At 37.8% G+C, this 22,381-nt stretch overlaps 1 protein-coding gene across 3 annotated transcripts in view; it reads right to left on the bottom strand.

Annotated features, from left to right (window-relative positions):
* Nucleotides 1–4,663: 4,663 nt before the first annotated feature.
* LOC143675627 (isopentenyl-diphosphate delta-isomerase 2-like) overlaps nt 4,664–22,381 on the bottom strand; it is a 28,473-nt gene continuing 10,755 nt past the window's right edge. For all 3 annotated transcript variants that reach the window (XM_077151735.1, XM_077151730.1, XM_077151737.1), the window contains 5 exons: nt 10,557–10,599; nt 9,064–9,226; nt 8,600–8,692; nt 6,030–6,160; nt 4,664–5,453 (listed from right to left, as the gene is read on the bottom strand). In XM_077151735.1, the coding sequence (XP_077007850.1) occupies nt 5,136–5,453; nt 6,030–6,160; nt 8,600–8,692; nt 9,064–9,226; nt 10,557–10,599 (748 nt within the window). In that variant the 3' untranslated portion in view covers nt 4,664–5,135. The remainder of the gene's footprint in view (nt 5,454–6,029; nt 6,161–8,599; nt 8,693–9,063; nt 9,227–10,556; nt 10,600–22,381) is intronic.

The raw sequence follows: 22,381 nt of genomic DNA on the forward strand, positions 1-22,381 counted from the left end.
CTTCTTTTTCTATTAGCCCAATAGGCCACCTCTCATTTTTCCAGTTTTGCCTGACCTGGGGGACTATTTGTAGTAGTCAGAATTTGTTTATTAATGCCACAATTGGTGTTTGGTTGGACTCAGTCCCTGCTACTGTTAGAGTCTCTTTCCTTTCCCTCTGGGAAGCCGCATGTGGGGGAGGGGTGCCGGGCACCAGCTGCCGCAGCTTGGGGAACTGCCCTGGCTTGGGGAACTCACTGTTCCGGAGCCTTGCAGCCAGTGCAGTTGGTCCAGACTGGGGTACGTTGTGTGTCCTGTCACTATCATGGCTCCAGGAGCTGTTCTGTACTGTTTCTGGTTATTTAGTAGTTGTTCTGGTGGACGAACTAAAACGCGCACATTACTAAGCCACCATCTTGGCCCCCCTAGGCCTAAATTTTAAGTAAACTTGACCTATCCTGTGGGGTTAAGTTTCATATGAACAAACCCCAAGACTGGGGGCTCAGCCTATATAGAAGTAAACAATTTGACCAATGTGAACAATCATGACAGGAAGCATGCAGTTGGGGATGATGCTCAGTTTGAGATGGACATCTGACAGGATCAGAGGAAAGCAGCAACATCGACACATGTGCACATGATGTGGCCAAAAGGCTCAACATTGAAAGGGAGAAGACACAGGACCAGCAGCACCCTGCATCTCCACCTCCTCCTCTTCCACTCTGTGCCAAATGATGAGATGACTTTCATCTGACTATATCTTCTCCCTGTTTCCTGTTCCCCTTCCCAGTTAGACAGATGAGATTGAAGGCCCAAAGCATCTTTTCCTTACAACTAAGCAGCCCACAGAGGAAATAACTAAATTCTGGCTTCCCTGGTCATTTTTTTTGGATGCCCCCAAGCCAAACCCCTCTTTTTATTTTTATTTTTTAATTTTTTGGTATCAAATCATAATCACAACCTACAATAACTAAAGTGGCAGGGAAATTTGGGAAAACATACAGAATATTGATGGGTTGAGCATTATTCATATTCCTTGCCAGTTGTCTCACTTCCCTGTATTCCACTTGTAGTTCAGTTTTGCAAGAGTCTGGGTTTGGAGTCTTTAAAACTATTGAAGGAAATGATAGAGATGGAAAAGAAGAGCTGCTTTCCTTCTGACTTTGGGGTATTTGTCCTTAGGGACAGAGCACAGTTGGTGCAGCTTTGGTAGCATTCTCTCTGACTTTTTTTAAGGTCTGCTTCTCCTCCTTCCTCTGGAGGGAGGAGTGTTTTGTGTCTTTGGTATTATAGTTCATATTTCCATTTCTTAGCACATTTGTGCAGAAAAAGTTTAAACTGTCTACATCAAAGGGAAGCTCTTTAGTAACCAACTATTTTTTTCTCCTATCCCTCTCTGCTTGCATCTGATTGCTTACAGGGCCTATTGTACTTGGAATTACCTGGTGATTTTCTCTGCTCCCAGAACTGGTCTATACCAAGTAATAAGATCTGAGATAGTGTTATGCCAGATAATACTTAAGAATGACCTCTGAAGAGCATTGAACTGTTTGAGTATCCAGGCTCAGAAGGCTCTATTTTACAATTCAAGGGCATTGGGATATTTATTGTTTTGGATTGCAATTTTTTGTACTTTGAATTTGAAGTTGACTTTCAGATTTTTTTTTTTTTCGTTGTGGACTTGCTTTGTTTGACTGCTGGAGTAGATAAGCATGGGCTTACAAATATGCTCTTCCTAGATTTCTTACCTTCCACATTGTACTCCTCTTACTTCCCTCCCCCCACCTCCTTTCTTTCCTTCTTTTTTCTCTGCCAGCCCATTTTTCAAATTCACTTAAAAGGCCCCTCAAGTGTTGGTATCTGATATATGCCACTCATATCTGAGGAGTGACCGTTTATTTTTAAAATGACTGCAGTCCTATTTTTAAGCATGTTTTCCATACCATTTTGAACAGCAACTTTTTAATTAAACATCTTCCAGTGTTAGGGATGTGAGAAATGTCTGTGGAGGAGTCTGCTGTCTTATGCCATCAGCCTTTGTCTCTCCATCCCTTAGGACCTCTACCCTTCCCCTCTAGTTTGGGTTGTGCATGTTTGGAGTTAGTAGTGGGTGGTTCGTTAAAACTGAACTATTCTTCCTGGCTGTGAGTAGATAATGAAAGCTTCATTCTTTTCTTATCCCTTTGCTTTTTCATTCTCCCTCTTCCCCACTCCACTCTCCTATGACTGTCAACTGACACAATATTCTCAGAGGAGTGACTTCCCTTGTAGAAAGACACATCCATCCCCTCAGGAGAAAGATCAGTGAAGTAGCCGCTGGTGTCCTGGTAATTTCTGGTTGAATTTGGCTCCCTGAACCCTTTAACTCAGAGATCAGATGCCAGGGCGAGAGTACCAGGCCAATTGGTTAAGCAAGAAAGCTGTTTTTTTTTTTTTGAAGTATGGATAGGGCCTATTTGTGAAAATATTTTAGACAGAAGGAAGAAGGATGTCTGAGGAACTTTGCTCTATTTTCTGCTACAAATGTGAATGGTTCAAAGAGTGAAATTTGATCACATACCCTGTGATGACTGATGTCTCTCAGGAATAAGTTGGACCTCCAATGTTTTGGGGATGCTTTGAGTTCCAAAATTTGATGACCAGAAAAGTATTTGTGTTTGTTTAACTTATCTCTGTTTTATTTTAATTAAACTACAAATTTCACTTAAAAATGAGGAGGGCATATTTATGGGATCTACTTCTGGTTTCTCCATTTTATTTTATTGATCTATCTGTTTATCCCCTACAATTACCACAATGTCTTACTATTGTAGCTATATATTGGATAGAGTTGTTCCTCCCACTTTATTCATTTTTCAATTGTTATAGCTATTGTAGTTGCTTTGTATTTCCATATACATTTTAGAGTGATCTTGTCTTTATTTATAAAAAATCTTGCAGAGATAATGATAGAAATCATGTAAAAGTATCAATTTGAGACAGCGACATTTTTACTAATTAGATTGAGCCTTTCAATTCATGAACGCAGTATGTATCTCTTTTAATGTAGATATTCTTTGATTTCTTTCATCAGCATTTTGCAATTTTCAGCACTACAACTTCTGTGCATATTTGACTAGATTTATACCTAAGTATTTCATGTTTTTGAGCAATCATATACAGCATTATATTTTTAATTTCACTTTCCATAAATGAATAGCACTTATACAAAAATGTGATTCATTTTTTTAATTGATCACATATCCTGTGACCTTGCCGAATTCACTTATTAGTTCTAGAAGATTTTTGTAGAGTCATTGGGATTCTTATGTAAGCAATCATGTCATCTTCAAATAGAGATGGTTTTATTTCTCTTTCTTTACTGCATGGCTTTTGGTTGTTTTACTTGCCAACTGCAACGGCCAGAACTTCCAATACTAGGTTGAATAGTAGGGGTAAGACCAGACATCCTTGCCTTGTTCTCAACCTTAGGAAGAAAACATTTAGTCTTTCACCTTTAAGTATGATATTAGCTGTAAGATTTTGGTAGATATTCTCTATCAAATTGAGGAAGTTACCGGCTATACCTGTTTTTTCGATGTTTTATAATGGGTGTTGAATTTTTTTCAAATGCTTTTCTGTATCAATTCATATGATCATGTATTTTTTTTCTTTTGTTAATATAGTGGAATACATTAGTTTATTTCCAAATATTGAACCAGCTTTGCATCTCAGAAATAAACCTCACTAGATTATGGTGCATAATTATATGCATATGTGTCTGCATCTGATTTCTATTTGCTAACATTTTGTTAAGGATTATATGCATTTACATTCAGGAATGGTGTTCTGTAGTTTTCTTTTTTTGTACTGTTTTTCCTGGTTTTGGTTTCAAGGAAATACTGGCTTATATAAAATGAATTGGCATGTGCTCCCTCTACTTCTATTTTCTGGAAGAGTTCGTGTAGAATTGGTGTTCTTTCTTCAAATCGGTGGTAGAGTTCTCCAGAAAAACTATCAAGACCTGGATATTTCTGTTTTGAAGAGTTTTTAAAATCTTATTCTATTTTACTTTTTATTGACACATAAAAAGATGTTCTTTTATATCATCTTGCTATATGTCAATAAAAACATAGAGAGATAGGCATACAGAGATAGGGAAAACTAACCTATTCAGCTTGGTGAATTTTCACAAAGTGGATGAACATTGTTACCATCACCCAATCAAGAAACAGAACATTATGGGTTTCAAGAAGCCTCTCTTGTTCCCCTTTCCTGTCACTGTTCACATTCTCTTTCTTTGGGGAGTTTTAAACTGTGAATTCGATTTCACATTTCAAATTTGAAAACGTCTAGGGTTTTCAAATTTCATATTGGGTAAGCTGTGGCAGTTGATGCTTTTTGAGGAGTTAACACCTTTCATCTAAGTTGTCAAATTTATGTGACTTTTGTATATTAACTTCATATTTTGTAATCTTACTAAATTCATTTATTAATGGAAATGGTTTACCTGAAGATTATTTTGATTTTTCACACACATAACCATACTATGTGGAAATAATTATGGTTGTATTTCTTCTTTCCAATCTTTATAAATTTTAGTCTTTTTCTTGTCTTAATGGAAGAACCTCTAGTGTGAGGTTGAATGAAACAATGAAAGTGAATGCAGTACCACAGTTGAGAATGTTAGTTCAAGAGACACAGATTCAAGAGATACAGATTTTAATCTTATACCACATTTTCCGACCTTTATAGGAGGACACAAACAATGCACTAGATCCAACAGGAATATCCTTTCCATCTTATTACAACACTCAGCAGCGACCCAGTACCCAATTTCTTTCGCTCCAAAAACTCCATAAACCATACAATGAGTATAAGACTGCCCCAAATGAAAGATGAATTGAAACTAACATAGTCAAGTCCAGAGATATAAGAATGACTGACTGTTTATCAATAGTCTAAGGGGGAAATATTAAATTTCCTTTTTAAAACTAAGCAGAAGTAAACTATTGAAACGAGAAAAAAGAAAAATGTGAAGATAACATGAAGTAGCTAGAAAGGCTAAATATAAGTGATTTATTTAGTCAGTTGTATGGCATGCTTGCCTGCAATATAAGCACAGCATTTTCTGTTTGGGTGCAGTATTTATGGCTAATTCTTGTCATCCATGCCTCTCACACTCTGTGTATTTTATGAGGCTCAGCAAACTGGGACACATCAGGTAAGTGATCCCACCATTTAAACAGAAACTTCTCTGAGATGGCTCTCAACCATGGAGTAACTTTTACTTCTCCTTTAGCCCCTCTTTCCAGTAGCTCTTTTAATTCCTCCTTGCTCATGTAGCAGAAACTTTTTGTTTCACTGGGATCTGGATTTACAGGAACATTCTTTCTTACAAGCAGAAGGTAACAAATTTCATGTTCTCCCCAAATTTTATCTGATTTTGCCTTGTGATGATACATTGTCATAAATGACATGTCCTCTGGAGAAACCTATGACAAAAATTGGTGCCATATTAACAACACTAAAGTAATAAATATAGAGAATATATAGGCAAATAGAGAAAATAAACACATATTCATTTCCCTCAAAAGAGTTAGTTACCAAAGCTTTAGTTCTATCTAACTAAACTTTTGTAGACTCAAGCCTGAATAGGCCTTTATAGTTTCAGTATATCTGTCTGGGACAGACTTTACAGAGATTCCCACCCTGCAATAAAAACTCCCATAGAAACTGACCAGCTTTGTAAAGAAAATATCCATTTTCTCTCAAAGAGCTTCTTTAATAGATAAAGCAAAAATGAATGACTGGTTCACAGATGATCTTAGACAGTCTTTTTAGTCTAAAATTTCAATTTCTTCTTCTTTCATAGAAAACCAGATTCCTGTTCAATTTCAACTCTACCCAGAAAAAAAGAGAACGCACAACAGCTCTCTCTGTTGCTTGTTTGCGACGCGTTTTCGAAGCCAAGGACACAAATCATCACCAGAACTCACGTTCAACTTTCACCTAATTTTATACACTGGTTTAACTATTGGTACATCAGTTATTGGACAGATATTAGGTACCTGTTCCTGCGGAATTCCCAACTCACTCTGCAGACGTCTCTGAGCTGCTCTCTTTATTCCAACAGCGTCTTTTTCTTCCAGTTCTTCTGAGTTGCATATTGGATGACTAGAGCAAGAGTCAGTAAAATACCCTGGACAGAATGCACATGGAAAACATTTCCTTTATTTCCTGAAAACAGAATATGCTAAATAAAAACACAAACCCTTTAGGAAACACAAAATGATCTGTAACAAATATAGCCTGGGAGAGCAGAAAGAGCACAGGGTTTGCTGTGAGCATCTGTATAGAGACTGACTCTGATGGTTTCATGGGCAGTGAGAGATTGGATGAGGTATGTGACAAGGTAATGCATAATGCTGGGTACCTCGTACGGGTGCTCCTAAGAATGGGTTGCCTTTATTGCTCACCTAAGGTAGATCCTTGAATTGGAATTTATCATCTCATGTATGTTCTGCTGCACTGAGACAAGGACTCGGTGTCATATATGTTTACACCCCAACAAAGTATCTGAATATCATAGGAAAGGAGGAAGAGGAAAGTGTATTTGTGAGATGTGTGTGTTGGGGCAAGTGTTTTGACATGAGATGATACTGAGAAGGCAAGAGTCACATTTGCAAAGAAGGGTGCTCTTGTTTAATGAGTATAGTTTTATAGAAGGAATTGAAGCTATCATATCCTTGACAAAGTTTTCTTAGTGGTAAGCACTAATTACATAAGTAATGGCAAGAACACGTAGATTGAGAGGGAACCACTCCACACATGAAGTCTCTCTCTGTTCCATCTCACTCCTCAGATAGTGAATGCTTTAAGTCACTTTACAAAAGTTTGCTTAAAACTGAATATACAATTACAGAGCTGGAACCCTTGCCTCACTTCTGTATATCCTGAAGGTGACTTCAATTTTAATGTCTATTTTAAAGCAAGGAGCATTATTGGCATACTGTGGTTATCTGTTCCACAGTTAAGCCTTTTTTCTTTTACATAGACAGGCACCTACAATCAAACTTTGCCTGCTGAGCCGCCATGGCCCACCCCACAGTAAAGCTTTTAAATTAACAGCCTTAAATTTTTCTTATATAAACTTAATTCAGCTTCATAGAAGAGCCAACTGCCTACAGCTTGGCCAGCAAATACAGAAATGAGTTTGGGAATGACTAGGATACATCCACCGAACTTCAGAGAACAAGGAACTGAGAGGAGAAAGGATTCTCCATGGCCACAGTCTTTTATGCTGGGGGTGGGGGTCCCATCCAGTTTTGCTGGTGGTAGGCAAGGTGTGCTTTTGAAAACTGTAGAAGTCTCCATGCAAAAAATGTTAAAATGAAAACCAAATGATCCTAGGCCTTCTTTTTTGTTTAACATTTCAATTTCTTCTTCTTTTACAGAAAACCAGACTCCTGTTCAGTTTCAACTCTACCCAGAACAAAAGAGAATGCACAAGAGCTCTCTCTATTGCTGGTATTCATGCTTTCTCCCCTTAAAGATGTTATCCCTACGTTGGTCACTCATGATTTTGTAAGTGCAAAAAATATACTGATATGAATGAACCATAATGAGCAAACTCGAGAGTTAAACGCTGGAGCATAGTTGATCAGAAGATAGAAAGTGGGTAGAGATTGGACAACTGATGTTTAAGGAGTACAGAATGCTTAATGAGGCTGTTTGGAAATGGAAACAGTACTGTGTCCATTATTGTCCATGACCACCATACGTGTGGTGGTTGTAGCACAATACTGAAAGTATAACTAACAAAGCTGAGTGTGAGTATGGTTGAAAGAGGAAGGCTAGTGCTGTGTGTGTATCACCAGAATGAAAGCTAGAGGATAAAAACAGGGACTGTATAACTTAGCGAAACCTAAAATGGATGATGATGGTAATTAATTGTGAAAAAATAAGGAAGTTCTTACATGAACTAGAACAAATGCATGTCATTATTATTAATAATAGGGTGGTATACAGGAAAATATAATTAATGCAAACTACGGTCTATAGTTAACAGTGACACTGTAATATTCTTTCAGTAATTGTAACAAAGGCACTTTACCAAAGCTAAATGTCAATAATAAGGGGATGGGATTATTTTTTCGTAAGAAATGGGAATGTCATTTCGATTATGGTGGTGAATGAAAAACTGTGTGATTATACCAGGAGCCATTGATTGTATACCTAGGAGGTATGGGATGGTGTGTGAATAAAACTGACAATAAAATATATATAAAAACTCTAAGTCTTGTAAAATAATCATTTCTCTCTTTAATTTTATGCTAAATATTATTTACTTTAATCTTCCAAATCCTTACATCGCCCATTTCTTCTGCATTGAAAGACCTTTCCACTACAAAACAAAAATGAACCAAAGACTCACAGAGCTGTATTGTAAAAATCAAATAACCATTAGAAGAAACATCAGCATAATAAGGGTCTGTCAGTACTACCCATTTCCTCAGGGATGAACTAACAGTTGACCAAAGTGAGAGATGGACACTGGTAATCCAAATCATTTATTTTCCCGATACTTTTAGGCCAAACATGAAACCTTCCTCTTAAACTATACATTCAACTGACTCACCAGGAAAAGTAAGTTTAGTGTCTGCTCTCTGCTGTACCAAGAGTTTATTCTCTGTATTGAACAAGGCAACACTGAAGGCTCGGTGCAACAGTCCTGAAAAAATAAATGCCATTCATATGAACATAAAAATATGGTGTCAGTACAATTGTTTGTTTCACTTTTTCCTCAGTCTCTGTCTCACAGAAAAAAAATAATATCGCAGAAAGTCTATGATTGTGGTGATGACCCAAACTGATGTTTCAGAATTTCCACCTAATTGAAATTTGCTTGACAAATTAAAGGTCCATATAAATGGTTTAAGATTAGCTGTTCCTGAATCTTCTCCTAAAGAAGACAAGCATAAGCTGATTGAGGGGGTCTCCTCATCATGAGAAATGCCTTAATTCTTTCCCCTCTCCTCCTCTTGTCAGCTGGAAAAAATGAGAAAATCTTGCAAAACGGACAAAGAGAACATTCCATACTACCTTTTTCGATGTTTTCATTCAAATGGCAATTCTTCCTAGTGTCTGTACCAATAACCTTATCATTTTCATCAATAATAATCAACTTTTCATCTAAGCGCTGCAATTGCTGCTTATCAAGCCAGTCAAGATTTCCTCCGGATAAAGTTGCTAGTTGTGATCCAACCTAAAACATATGTACACAATTACAGGTTTCTGTGAAAAATACTGTCATATAATTTTCGTTATTTGTTACTTTAGGATTTAGAGTACCTCTTTATTTATAAGTAACAAAAATAGTGTTAAAATAGGGCAGTTGTTAAATGTAGAACATATATGTATTTTTTCCTCAGGCTTCCCAGGAGTCTTTCAGTTAAGATTCAAATAATCAACCCCCACGGACGAAACAAATACTGAGGAAAAGCTCAGGTAGTGCTCTTTGCAAAATATTTGTGGGGAACAGGTCAGAGCCTGGACAAAACAGTGGATTTGGGTCAAAGATGGTGACATTTCACATGCTTTAAGGAAAGCTCAATTTTTTTGGCCTATCATTTACTGATAGAAAGCCTTGTGCATCTCTCTAGTGCCAAATACATTCTTATTTGATGACTTTCTTTGAAAATATGTTGAGAGCCACTATTTTTAAATCAAAAAGTTTTTTTATCATCACAATCGACTTTTTTTCTTTTTTTGTGAAAAATAACATATATACAAAAAGTAATAAATTTCAAAACACATCACAAGATTTAGTTGTAGAACATTTTCAAGAGTTTGGTATGGGTTACAATTCCACATTTTTAGGGTTTTGTTACTAGCTGCTCCCAGACCCTGGGGATTAAAAGAAATATCAATATAATGATTGAGCAATCTACTCATTTGGTAATCTCTACGCTCTCTGCATAGCTTTACCATCACCATCTTCTCCCACTCTTTAGGGGTATTTGGGCTATGTCCATTCTAACTTTTTCATGTTGGAAGGGGCTGCTGATAATATGAGATGGGGAATGGAACTAACTGAGGGTCTGGAGAGGCTGGCCCCTCTGCATTTCAGGATATATCTGGTCTAGGGACCCATCTGGAGGCTGTTACCCTGGTGCATGGAGCCTTTGTCCTTTGTGGAATCTTATATAATGCCCTAGGTGTTCTTTAGTATTGGCAGGAATGATAATCATCTTTTTTTTTTTTTTGCATGGGCAGACTCCAGGAATCGAACCCAGGTCTCCAGCACAGCAACTGAGAATCTGTCACTGAGCTACCAGGGCACCACCCGAGAAACACTTATTTTTACATAAAATATTTTCATCATCCTTTCCCACTTTATTTTTAAAGAATTATGGTAGACTCCATCCTTTATCATTGCTCTCTTATTTTTAGTAATCCACTCAACTTCTTAACAAATACCAAATGAGTAGGCATGGGATAGGCCAGAAGCTCAGGCAGAACAATGTTGAACATGTTCAAATTTTTACCGAAAAAAAAAGGAAGAAAATCTCACAGGACAAATAAAACATACTAACCGTTCTTGGAAACTGGAGATTCCTGGATATCAGGCGTGGAAACCTAGAGAATAAAACATATGCCCAACTTGAGCCAGAGTACTTTATACCCTTATGATTTGGAAGATATTAATTAGGATGATCTCAAATCTTTGAATTCTTAAGCACCAGAAATCATTCTCCTTCTTTCTCTAGCTCTAGTTCTCATTCTTGCTGTTTCTCTCCTCCCAATTACAATCCAAGGACAATATAAAAATTTTCATTTGACTTGTGGATTGACAGCTTATTCTTAAAAGCACAAAGAAGAGAAAAACTGGAATTTTAATGCCAGATTAGATCTTTGATTTTTATTATAATTAAGCCATAAAAATCAGCAGTGAAGATCGTATCGTGATTCAAGGTCTCAGAAAATAGGTAGATACTTTGACCTGACTCCAGGACTCCTCACTAAAAGAGAAAAGGTGCAGGGGACTGATCTGGCTGCCCTGGATCCACATCACTAGTAAAAACGGAGAGTGGGTCAGGTGTAATTTTAAATCACTAGGGTGAAATCCAGGAGATAAATCTTCTGACAATATTTATTTTTCCAGAGTGAATTGTATGTTTAAGTTTTCATTCAACATCATATTTTAAAAATGAAAATTAAAATGTTTCTGAAGGAACAATAAGTATCATCACTGAAGTATAATGGACAAAAACATCCCATTCACAAGACATGTATAAGGAAGAGCAATAAGGAAAAGCCAAGATCTGAATAATACTCTAAACCAACCTAGCATATATAGTACACTTCACCCAACTACAACAGAGTATACGTTCTTCTCAAGAGCACATGGATCATTCTCCAGGATAGACTATATATTATGTCACAAAACAAACCTCAGTAAATTAAAAGCATTGAACTCATATGATGTATCTCCTCCAACCACAATGGAATAAAGCTAGAAATGAGGGAGAAATGGAAAATTCACAAATATGTGGAAATTAAACAATATACTCTTAAACAACCCAGTAAGTTAAAGAGAAAATCACAAGAGACCTTAGAAAATACCGTGAAGGGAATGAACATGAAAATAGAACATACAGAACTTATGGGATGCAAGAAAGGCAGTGCTGAACGGGAAATTTATAGCTCTAAGTGCTTACATTAAAAATGAAGAAAGATTTCAAAGCCAAGACCTAACATCAAAACTTGAAGAAGTAGAAAAAGAAGAGAAAACTAAACCCAAAGCATGCAGAAAAGAAGAAAATTTAAAATGAAATATAAATGAAATAGAGAGTAAAAAAATGACAGAATCACAAAACCAAAAGTTGATTCTTTGAAAAGATCAATAAAACTGATACACCTTTAGATAGACTAATGAAGGAAAAAAAGAGCGAAGACACAAAAATCTAAAATCAGAAGTGAAAAGGGGGACAATATTTACCAACCCCACTGAAATAAAAGGACTATAAGAAAATATGATGAATGGCTGTATGTAAACAAATGAGATAACCCAGATGAAATGGACAAATTCCCCAGAACACAAAAACTACCAACACTTCCTCAGGAAGAAAAACAGAAGATCTCAAAAAACGAATAACTAGTAAAGAAATTGATTAGTAATTAAAAACTTTCCAACAAAGAAAAGCCCAGACCAGATGGCACCACAGAGGAATTTTACCAAACATTCCATGAAGAACTGACATCAATCCAACCAAACTCTTCCAAAAAATTGAAGAAAGGGGTAGCACTCTAAAACAATCTACAAGACCAATCTCACCGTCATATCAAAGCCAGATAAGGATACCACAAGAAAAGAAAATTATAGACCAGTATTTCATGATTATAAATGCAAGAATCTTCAACAAAATATTAGCAAACTGAATTCAGCAGTACATCACATTAATTTTTTAAAATAATTTTAAAACAATAAAAATAATTAAAATTAAAAAAACTACATGAAGTAGAAAATTCGTCAATTCAATACAAATTTACATTTCATACAGTAAATGAATTATCCATATTAACTTCTTTTGTCTTTATTAGAGAAGTTGTGGGTTACAGAACAATCATGCAAAACATACAGATTCTTACATACCATCCTATTATTAACCCCTTGCATTAGTGAGGAACATTTGTTACAACTGATGATAGCACATTTCATAGTTGTACTGTGATCTATAGTCCATGGTTTAACTTTGTGTTATGCAGTTCCATGGATTTTTTTAAAAGATTTTTATTGTTACCATATGTATACTCTAACATTTCCCTTGTAACTACATTCAGATAACTAATCAAGGGTATAAAGAACTTGTACACAGAAAACTACAAAACATTGTTAGAAGAAATCAAAGACCTAAATAAATAGAAGGACATTCCATGTTCAACAATTGAAAGACGAAATACCGTTAAGATGTCAATCCTACTCGAAACAACCGCTCTGGTCTGGGAACGCATCTCACTGCCTCCTGCTGGCCGCTACTCTACCATGTGCAGGAACATGGCCATAGCACCGAGGCAGACCTTAGTGGCGGGATCCGTGGCAGCGAGCGCGGAGTCCCCCAGCGCGCCGAACTCGGGTTCTGGGGGCGTCTCGCCCGGCTCCCTTGGCTGCTCCGGGCTGCGCGGCTAGAGCTGCCTGCCCCCACCGCTCCTCCGCGCCTCTCGGCGCTCGCCGCCTGGCGCCTTCCCAAAGCGCGCGACCCGGGAACGCGCGCCCAGATGCACTTCCTTCCCTACTCTCCTGTGCCCCCGCGCTACGCAGTCAATGAGCTGATCATTCTTACTCAACTTTCCTGGCTATTTCACTGTCCAGTTCCTTGTTGTAATATCGTACTATAGTTTTGTAAGATTCTACCATCGGGAGGAACTGGGTAAAGGATAACATGGTCTCTTTCCATAGCATTTCTCTCTCTTTTAAATTGCATTTTATTTATTTATTTATTTATTTATTTATTTATTTATTTATTTATTTATTAAACATGACAACATACAAACATTCCTACCATATGATCGTTCCATTCTTGATATATACTCAATAACTCATGATATCGTCACATAGTTGTATATTCATCATCGTGATCATTTCTTAGCGTGCTGTTTCTTATACTACGCATGTGAATTTACAATAATTTCAAAATAAAAAGATTAATAAAAATTGTTTTTTGTTTTCTTTGTATCTAGAAATGTAAAGCAACAATGAAATACTTTTGATTTTTTACTTATAGGAACTGTGTCAAGTAGAAAATTACTTTTGATTTTGTCTCCCAACACTCTTTACCCAATTATTATACATTACTCAAAAAGTCTTAAGATCAGCATGTCTTAAAAGGAAAGCAACAGAGTTCTTGAGAGTTAAAGTAAAGTAGTCATTTGAACTTGATAATATGTATCTTAATTTGTTACAAACTAATTCAAGATAATGCTAACTTAATTCGAGTAAAATACAGAAACGTTGCTCCAGTATAGTTCCTTTCCCTTCTCCCCCTTTGTGCTATAACTGCCATATTCAATATGTCTATATATGTTATAAATCTGTAATAGCTACAGAGATTTAATCAATAATCAAACCTCCCGTCAAAGAAAAGTCCAGGGTCAGATGGCTTCAATGGTGAATTCTACCAAACATTTAAAGAGCTAACACCAATGCTTCTGAATCTCTTCCTAAGAATTCAAGAGATGGAATGAGGCCAGACTTATCCTGATACCAAGCCTGATAAAGATATCACAAGGAAAGAACATTACAGACCAAAGGTGATATATGAAAAGCCATCAGTGTTATAAACCGCATGTGGTAGCCTGAAGCTGTTTGTACCCCAGGAAAGATCACGTACTTTTGGCCCATTCCTGTGAGTGTAGGCCTATTGTTGGGGGGACTTTTCATTATGTTATTTCAACTGAGATGTGACCTATGACATTCAAGGTGGGTCTTAATCCTCTTATTGAAGACCTTCAGAAGAGGATAAAGGACACACAGAAAACAAACAGAAAGTGAAGAGAGACAAGAAGACACACAGAGGCTCAGAGTAGAGGTCACTGAAGCCAGAAAATGGAATCAATGAAACCCAGGAGAAAAAGGATAGACCAGCAGACATCACCATCTGTGAGGTCACGTGACAGAGGATCTGAGGATCACCAACAGCTGGTCTTTGGGGAGAAGGTGCCATCCTGTTGATGCCCGTATCTGGACATTTTCTCGGCCTCAAAATTGTAAACTTGTAAGCTAAAAATCCTCCCTGTTAAAGCCAATCCATTTCTGGTATATTGCATTTCGTCAGCCTTACCAAAGCAAAACACTCCCTAAATAGAATGCAGGGGGAAAGATACATGAGTATCTCAGTAAAAACAAAGAAGGCATTTGTCAAAGTCTAGTACACCTTATTGATTAAAAATAAAAACTCAGAAATTATGAATAGAAGGAATTTCTCAACATTTAAGAAAATCCACAACTAACATCACACTCAATGGTGAAAGACTTAAAGAATTCCCCTAAAGATCAGGAACAAGACAAGGATGACACTTTCACCACTGCTATTCAATATTATACCAGAAGTTCTGGCCAGAACAATTTGTCTAGGTGAGACTAGTTGAGTTTCAGTAATCTCAGGAATTAAATTCTGCCTAGTTTAAAATATAGAAAGTAAAACACCTTATAATGATTCAATAGTCATAAATCATTTGTTAATACTTCATTTCTTTTACCCCCTTTTAATTTTGCCCATTCATAAATCTCGAGGAATATCTGGGTGAGGACCGTTCTAATGTCTTCATGATGGAAAGGGGCATGTTCATTAAAGGGTAGAGTAATGAAACTAGTTGTTGTTCTTGGAGAGACTTGTCCCTCTGGGTTTCAGGGCTTAACTGGCATAGGAACAATCTGGAGGCTTATGGCTCTGAAAAATAAACTTCATAATTAAATTGAAAATTGTATGCTTTTGAGATTTTGTTGGTTTGTCCAGAGTGATGCCCCAATAAATCCCAGAGTGATTTGGTCAGTGAATAAAAAAGTATTTGCAAAGTCCCCTTCGGGGAATGGTGAGAACTGGGGAAAATTCAACCTCCCCAAGTTGACTTCTTGATATTCTCACAAGCAGTGTGGGACAACCAAAGCTATAGGCTGAGCCCCCAGTCTTGGAGTTTGTTCATATGAAACTTAACCCCACAAAGGATAGGTCAAGCATACTTAAAATTAGGCCTAAGGGTCACCCCCAAGAGAACTTCTTTTGTTGCTCAGATGTGGCCTCTCTCTCTCCAGCCAGCACAACAAGCAAACTCACCACCGTCCCCCTGTCTATGTGGGACATGACTCCCAGGGGTGTGGACCTTCCTGGCAATGTGGGACAGAAATCCTAGAATGAGCTGAGACTCAGCATCAAGGGATTCAGAAAAACCCTAGAATGAGCTGAGACTCAGCATCAAGGGATTGAGAAAACCTTCTCGACCAAAAGGGGAAGAGTGAAATGACATTGACAAAGTATCAATGGCTGAGATATTCCAAACAGAGTCGATAGGTTATCCTGGAGGTTATTCTTACGCATTAAGTAGATATCACCTTGTTATTCTGAAGTAATGGAGAGGCTGGAGGGAACGGCCTGAAAATGTAGAGCTGTGTTCCAGGAGCCATGTTTTAATGACAATTGAATAATTGTATAGCTTTCACAATGTGACTGTGTGATTGTGAAAACCTTGTGTCTGATGCTCCTTTTATCTACCTTGTCAACAGATGAGTAGAACACATGGAATAAAAGTAAATAATAGTGGGAACAAATGTTAAAATAAATTTAGTTTGAAATGCTAGTGATCAATGAAAGGGAGGGGTAAGGGGTATGGTATGTTGCTCTAGCTTGCTAGCTGCCGGAATGCAACACACCAGAGACGGATTGGCTTTTGATAAAAGGGGATTTATTTTGTTAGTTCTTCAGAAGAAAGGCAGCTAACTTTCATCTGAGGTTCTTTCTTATGGGGGAAGACTCAGGGTAATCTCTGCTGGCCTTCTCTCCAGGCCTCTGGGTTCCAACAACTTTCCCTGGGGTGATTCCTTTCTGCATCTCCAAAGGCCTGGGCTGAGCTGCGAGTGCTGTGCTGAGGTATGCTGAGCAGCTTGGGCTGGGCTAGGTTGCACTCTCCAATTTAAGCACCAGCCAATTAAGTTAAACATCATTCATTGCAGCAGGCATGCCTCCTAGCAGGCTGCAGATGTAATCAGTAACAGATGAAGTTCACGTACCATTGGCTCATGTCCATCGCAACAGAACTAGGTGCCTTCACCTGGCCAAGTTGACAACTGAATCTAACTACCACATGTGTATAATTTTTTTTCTGTTTCGTTTTCTTTCTTTTTCAGTTGTTTTTATTTCTTTTTCTGAATTGATGCAAATGTTCTAAGAAATGATCATGATGATGAATACACAACTAAACAAACAAACAAAAAAAGAAAATTGTAAGTTTTTTTTTTTTCTTAACATGGGCAGGCACCAGGAATCGAACCCGGGTCCTTGGGCATGGCAGGCAAGCATTCTTGCCTGCTGAGCCACCGTGGCCCACCCAAAATTGTAAGTTTTAATAAAAGGAGTAGAAGGAGGTGACATAACCTTGTTACATGGAGAAAAAACATTTTATAGGCTTCAGATAGAACTTGAGGTGTTCCTTAGAGTTTTCAAGAACAAAAACCTTGTGCCTACTTGGGACTTGCACACTGTGGCATTTTGTAATATCTGGCTGCAACTTGCATAAGAGTAACCTCCAGAAGGATCTCTCAACTCTATTTGGATCTCTTAGCCACTGGAACTTTACTTTTATTTCTTTTTCCCCTTTTCGTCTACCAATCCCATGATACCAGTGCTGGACTTATCCCTGAGAGTCATGTCCCACGTTTCCAGGGAGACTTACAACCCTGGACATCATGTCCATGTGGAGGAGAAGATAGTGAGTTTATTTGCAGAGTTTGGCTTAAAGAGAGAGACCACAACTGAACAACAGAAGAGTTTCTCTGGGGATACCTCGTAGGTATTAGCTATAAGTAAGTTTAGCTTTGTCATTACAAAAAAAGAGTCTCATGAGGGCAAGCCTCAAGATCAAGGGCTTGGAGTTATTGCCTTTCCCCCTATATGGGACATGACATCCAGGGGTGCAATTCTCCCTGGCGATGTGGGAGATGAATTCCAGGGAAGAAGCAGACCTGGCACCACGGGATCAACAATTCCATCCTGACCTAAGGAGGGAAAAGAAGTATAAATAACTAATAAAGTATCAGTGGCAGAGAGAGTTCAAGTAGAGTTGAGAGGCTACTTGAGTCTTCTCTTGTGCAAGCTTCAGTTAGACCTTGCTACCTATCATACCCTGCCAACCTCCAACCAGGACCATTCCACCCAATCCTAAAGAACATCTAGGGCAAGATATAAGATTCCACAAGGGTTCCATGCACTAGAGTGACTTTCCAGAAACCTACAACCTCCAGATGAGTTCCAAGACCAGATAAGTTCTGAAACCTAGCCCAGCCTCACCAGAACATCAGATAGTTCCATATTAGTGATAGACAATTTCAATATGAAAAATTTAGAATTGCCATAGCCCAAACACCCCTAAAGAGAGGGATGGAAAGATCAAAGGTGATGATGGAGCTATACGGAGAAGATAGGATTTAACAAATGAATATGAGTGCTGAATCATTAAATTGGTATCTCTTTTAGTCTCCAGTATTTCAGAGCAGCTAGAAGTAAAAGCCTAAAACTGTGGCATTGTAACCCATGTCAGACTCTGAAATATGTTCTACAACTAATTGTGGTGCTGTGCTTTGAAACTTACAGTTTTTTTGTATATATGTTATTTTTCACAATAAAAAAGGAAAAAAGTTTATTGCGATGAAAAAAAAATATTTAAACCCTCTAGCCTCCTATATTCTGGAGTAGCTGGAAGGAACAATATGAGAGGATCATATGATAGTCCATGACAAACTCTGGGATCTGTTCTTTAACTACTCATTGAAGAGTGCTTTGAAAACTATTGTTTTTTTTATTTCTTTGCTTTATATATATGTTATATTATACATTAATAAAAAGAGTTAAAAGAAAAAAGAAGAATTATCAATGCTATTAATTTTATCTTTATTTCCTGCTGTGGAGAAATTAGTCTTTCTATGAATGTATTATAACTTCCCCAATACATAGTCTGTTCCTACAGGGGAAAAAAAAGATCAAGGGCTTGGCTTATTTAATTGGGAGCCCCATTACTTATACGAATAGTAAGAATTCCTCATGTGGGGAAGTTTAATAGTTCCACACTTTCTTTTACTGGTCCCTCAAGGGACCTTACAAATACTTTTTCATGTTACGCCCAAAACACTCTGAAACGCACACGAGTATTGCATCAAAATTATAGTAAGATATCATTCCATATCCTAGGTTCTCTGTGACATAAAGCTGAATTAGGTTGCTTAAATAAACTGACAAGTAAGTTAAGTTAGTGTGCCACAGAAAATTTAAATTTTGGATAAAAGAAATATCTATTCCTTTGTTCTTAAAAAGGAATAAAAGGTCTTAAAATACAGACAATAACATCTTTTATCCTGTATTCTGATTTACTTTAGCCCTAACCTGATCAACTTCATTCACATCTCTAATTAAATTCTAATCTCTTTTTCTTTTACTTTAAAAGTGGCTGTATGGAGTCAGGAGGTTAACCTTGAGGTTATTCTTATGCATTATATAGATATCTCTTTTCAGTTTATTGTGTATTGGAGCAGCTAGAGGGAAGTACCTGAAACTGTTGAACTGTGTTCCAGTAGCCTTGACTCTTGAAGAAGGCTGTATAACTATATAGCTTTTACAATGTGACTGCGTGATTGTGAAAACCTTGTGTCTGATGCTCCTTTAATCCAGAGTACGGATAGATGAGTTTAAAAAGTGGGGGGTGGGGGGGTGGGATAAAAATAAATAATGGAGAAAATAAAGGGTTAGAACTGGGTAGATTGAAATACTGTCGATCGATGAGAGGGAGGGGTTTACCCCTTTAGGGTATGGAGTATGAGTTCTTTTTTTTTCTTTTTATTTCTCTTTTCTGGAGTACAAATATTCTAAAAATGATCATGGCGAAGAATGCACAACTATGTGATGATAAAAAATTAAAATTAAAAAAAAATTTTAAGTGGCTGTCTGGAGTAATGCTGAGTTTCAGAGCTGCAATACCCTAATTCTGAGTCTCAGATGTCGCACAGATACCCAAAATTCCAAAGACCTATCAGATCATACACAAAGAACAAAGCATCTCAGAACTTAGAAAAAACAGTTAAAGCTCAGGGATATATGGGACTGCTGTAAGAGCTTCTAATATAGGCCTTAATTTTTTATAAGCATTTTCTAAATGAAGCTACTTTCAGAAATAAAAACATTTGACTGTTGGCGTATACTGGAATCATCAGCCAGAAACTGTTGAAGTTTTGTTCTGTCCCACTGTTTTGGTTTGCTAAAGATCCCGGAATGCAATAAAGCAGAAATGAACTGGCTTTTCTGAGGATTTATGAGCTTACAAATTTAGATTCCAAGGTCATGAAAATGTCTGAATTAAGGCATCAACAAGATGATAGATTCCTGGACTCTGAAGAAAGGCCACTGGCATCTGGAACACATCTGTTAGCTACGAAGGCACATGGCTGGCATCTGCTGGTCCTTGCTAACGGTTTGTTGCTTTCAGCTTCAGATTCCAGGGTCCTCTCTTAGATGCTGCAGGGCAAATTCTGGATTTCATCTCTTAGCTTAGCATGTCCCTAGGTATTTTCTTTTCTATCTCCAAGTGTCTATGTTTCCTCCAAAATGCCTCTCCCTTAATGGACGCCAGTAAGTGGATTAAAATCCACCTTGAATCGAGGGGGCCATATCTCCTTGGAAACAACCTAATCAAAAGCTCCCTCACAGTACTAGGTGTGCCATCTCAAGATTGGATTAAAAGAAGGTGGCTTTTCTGGAAATCATAACAGCCTCAAACCAGCACATTCAACCCTTTGGACCCTCAAAAGACTGTTCTTTCCATATACAAAATACATTCACTCCATTACAATATCACAAAAGCCTTAAACCATTTCAGTATAATACAAAGTCATAAACAGTATAAAATCTCATTAAAATCGCTTACAGGTGTGGTCTATTCTAAGGTGAAATTCTTCTCGGGCTGTTAACTTGTGGAACTTAGAATAAGTAATCTGCTTCCAATATAAAAAGGAAGGACAGTCATAGGATAAATGTTTCCATTTCCATAAGGAGAAACTGGAAGGAAAACAGGGGTCACCAGACCCAAACAATTGTGAAAACCTGCAGGGCAAACTCCACTATATTTCAAAGTCTGAGAGTCATTTATAGAATGATGCTTTATTCCTGGCACTTGAGAGAGGCAATGTCATCTTTCCAAGGACTTATGCAGTAGACCTGCACTCTTCAAACACTGGGGAGAGGGTTACAAAATTGGGAAGAACACCTTGTTCTTGACTCCACCTCCTCCAGCATCTGGGTGGCATCAAGACTCTCTGCCATCTCTGGAGTACACACTCAACCCCTTCAGAAGAGTGGGATGGTGGCCAGCTCTCCTGAATTGCCAAGGAATGGGCCCCACTCTTTCTGAGGCCTGAGGTAGCAATCCTCTCTTGAACAGCAAAGCAGCAAGCCTGCCCTCTGCCTCCAGGGCAAACTCACCCTCTCCACATGCATGAGTGAGCTGTTCTACTGGCACAAGATTTCTTGGCTCCAGACCTTAGTTTCCATGGTTCTGTCTTTGAAGTCAGTTTTACTTCAATCTGTCTTTTCTCTCCATTTTAGTCTAGACTGGCAGTGGTTCCATGCATACTGACCTCGTAAAACAAAGTTTGTTGGATTGACATGCAGTATAAGGGGTCTCAACTGTCAGACAATAGGACTTTGCACAAATTCTTTCTGGATAATTATATTTCCACTCTTGGCTTTTTCTGAAGTGGCTAACTGTTTCCATAGTTGGGTAAATCGTTATATGGGGCATGATTCTCTGGGGTCTCACTTTCTGGAAGCCCAGAATTTTCCAGACTATTAATTTCTGGTTGCTTTGTAGCCAAGAGTTCAGTTCTCAGTTCATTTCTTTCCTCTCACATTTTACTATAAGCCATAAGGAGAAGCAAGGCTGTATTTTCCAACTCAGTTTGGAAATCTCTTCAGCTAAATATCCAAGCTTGTTCACTTTAAAATTCTACCTTCCATCCAAAACCAGGGCTCAAATGTGCCACATTCTCTGCCACTTTAAAACAAGGGTTGCCTTTCTTCCAATGTGCAACCACACCATTTCTAAGATCTCATCCCAAGTATCTTTAGAGTCCATATATCTAGAACACTCTCTTCAAAGCAATCTAGGCTTTCTCTATCATGCTCCTCACAATTCTTCCAGAATATTTCCCTTGTTCATTTATAAAGCTATTCCAGCATTTTTGGGTTTTGCAAATCACAGAACCCCACTTCTCTAGTACCAAAATCTGTTTTGTTTTCTAAAGCTGCTTGAATGCAATATAGCAGAAATAGGTTGGCTTTTACAAAGAGGATTTATTATATGACACATTTCAGTTCTAAGGCCATGAAACTGCCTGAATTAAGGCATCAGTAAGATGATACCTGGACTCTAAAGAAAGGCAACGGGCATCTGGAACACTTCTGTCAACTCATAAGTTACATGGCTGGCATCTGCTTGTCCTTGCTTCTGCTTCATTGCTCTCAGCTTCTGATTCCAGGGTCCTCTCTTAGCTTCTCCAGGAAAAATTCTGGATTTCTCCTCTTAACTAGCATCTCCTGGGGTATTTTTTTTTCTGTCTCCAAGAGTCTGTGCTTTCTCCACAATGTCTCCCATTAAAATGACTCCA

Source organism: Tamandua tetradactyla, chromosome 1 (genome assembly GCF_023851605.1).
Source record: "Tamandua tetradactyla isolate mTamTet1 chromosome 1, mTamTet1.pri, whole genome shotgun sequence".
NCBI lineage: Eukaryota > Metazoa > Chordata > Mammalia > Pilosa > Myrmecophagidae > Tamandua > Tamandua tetradactyla.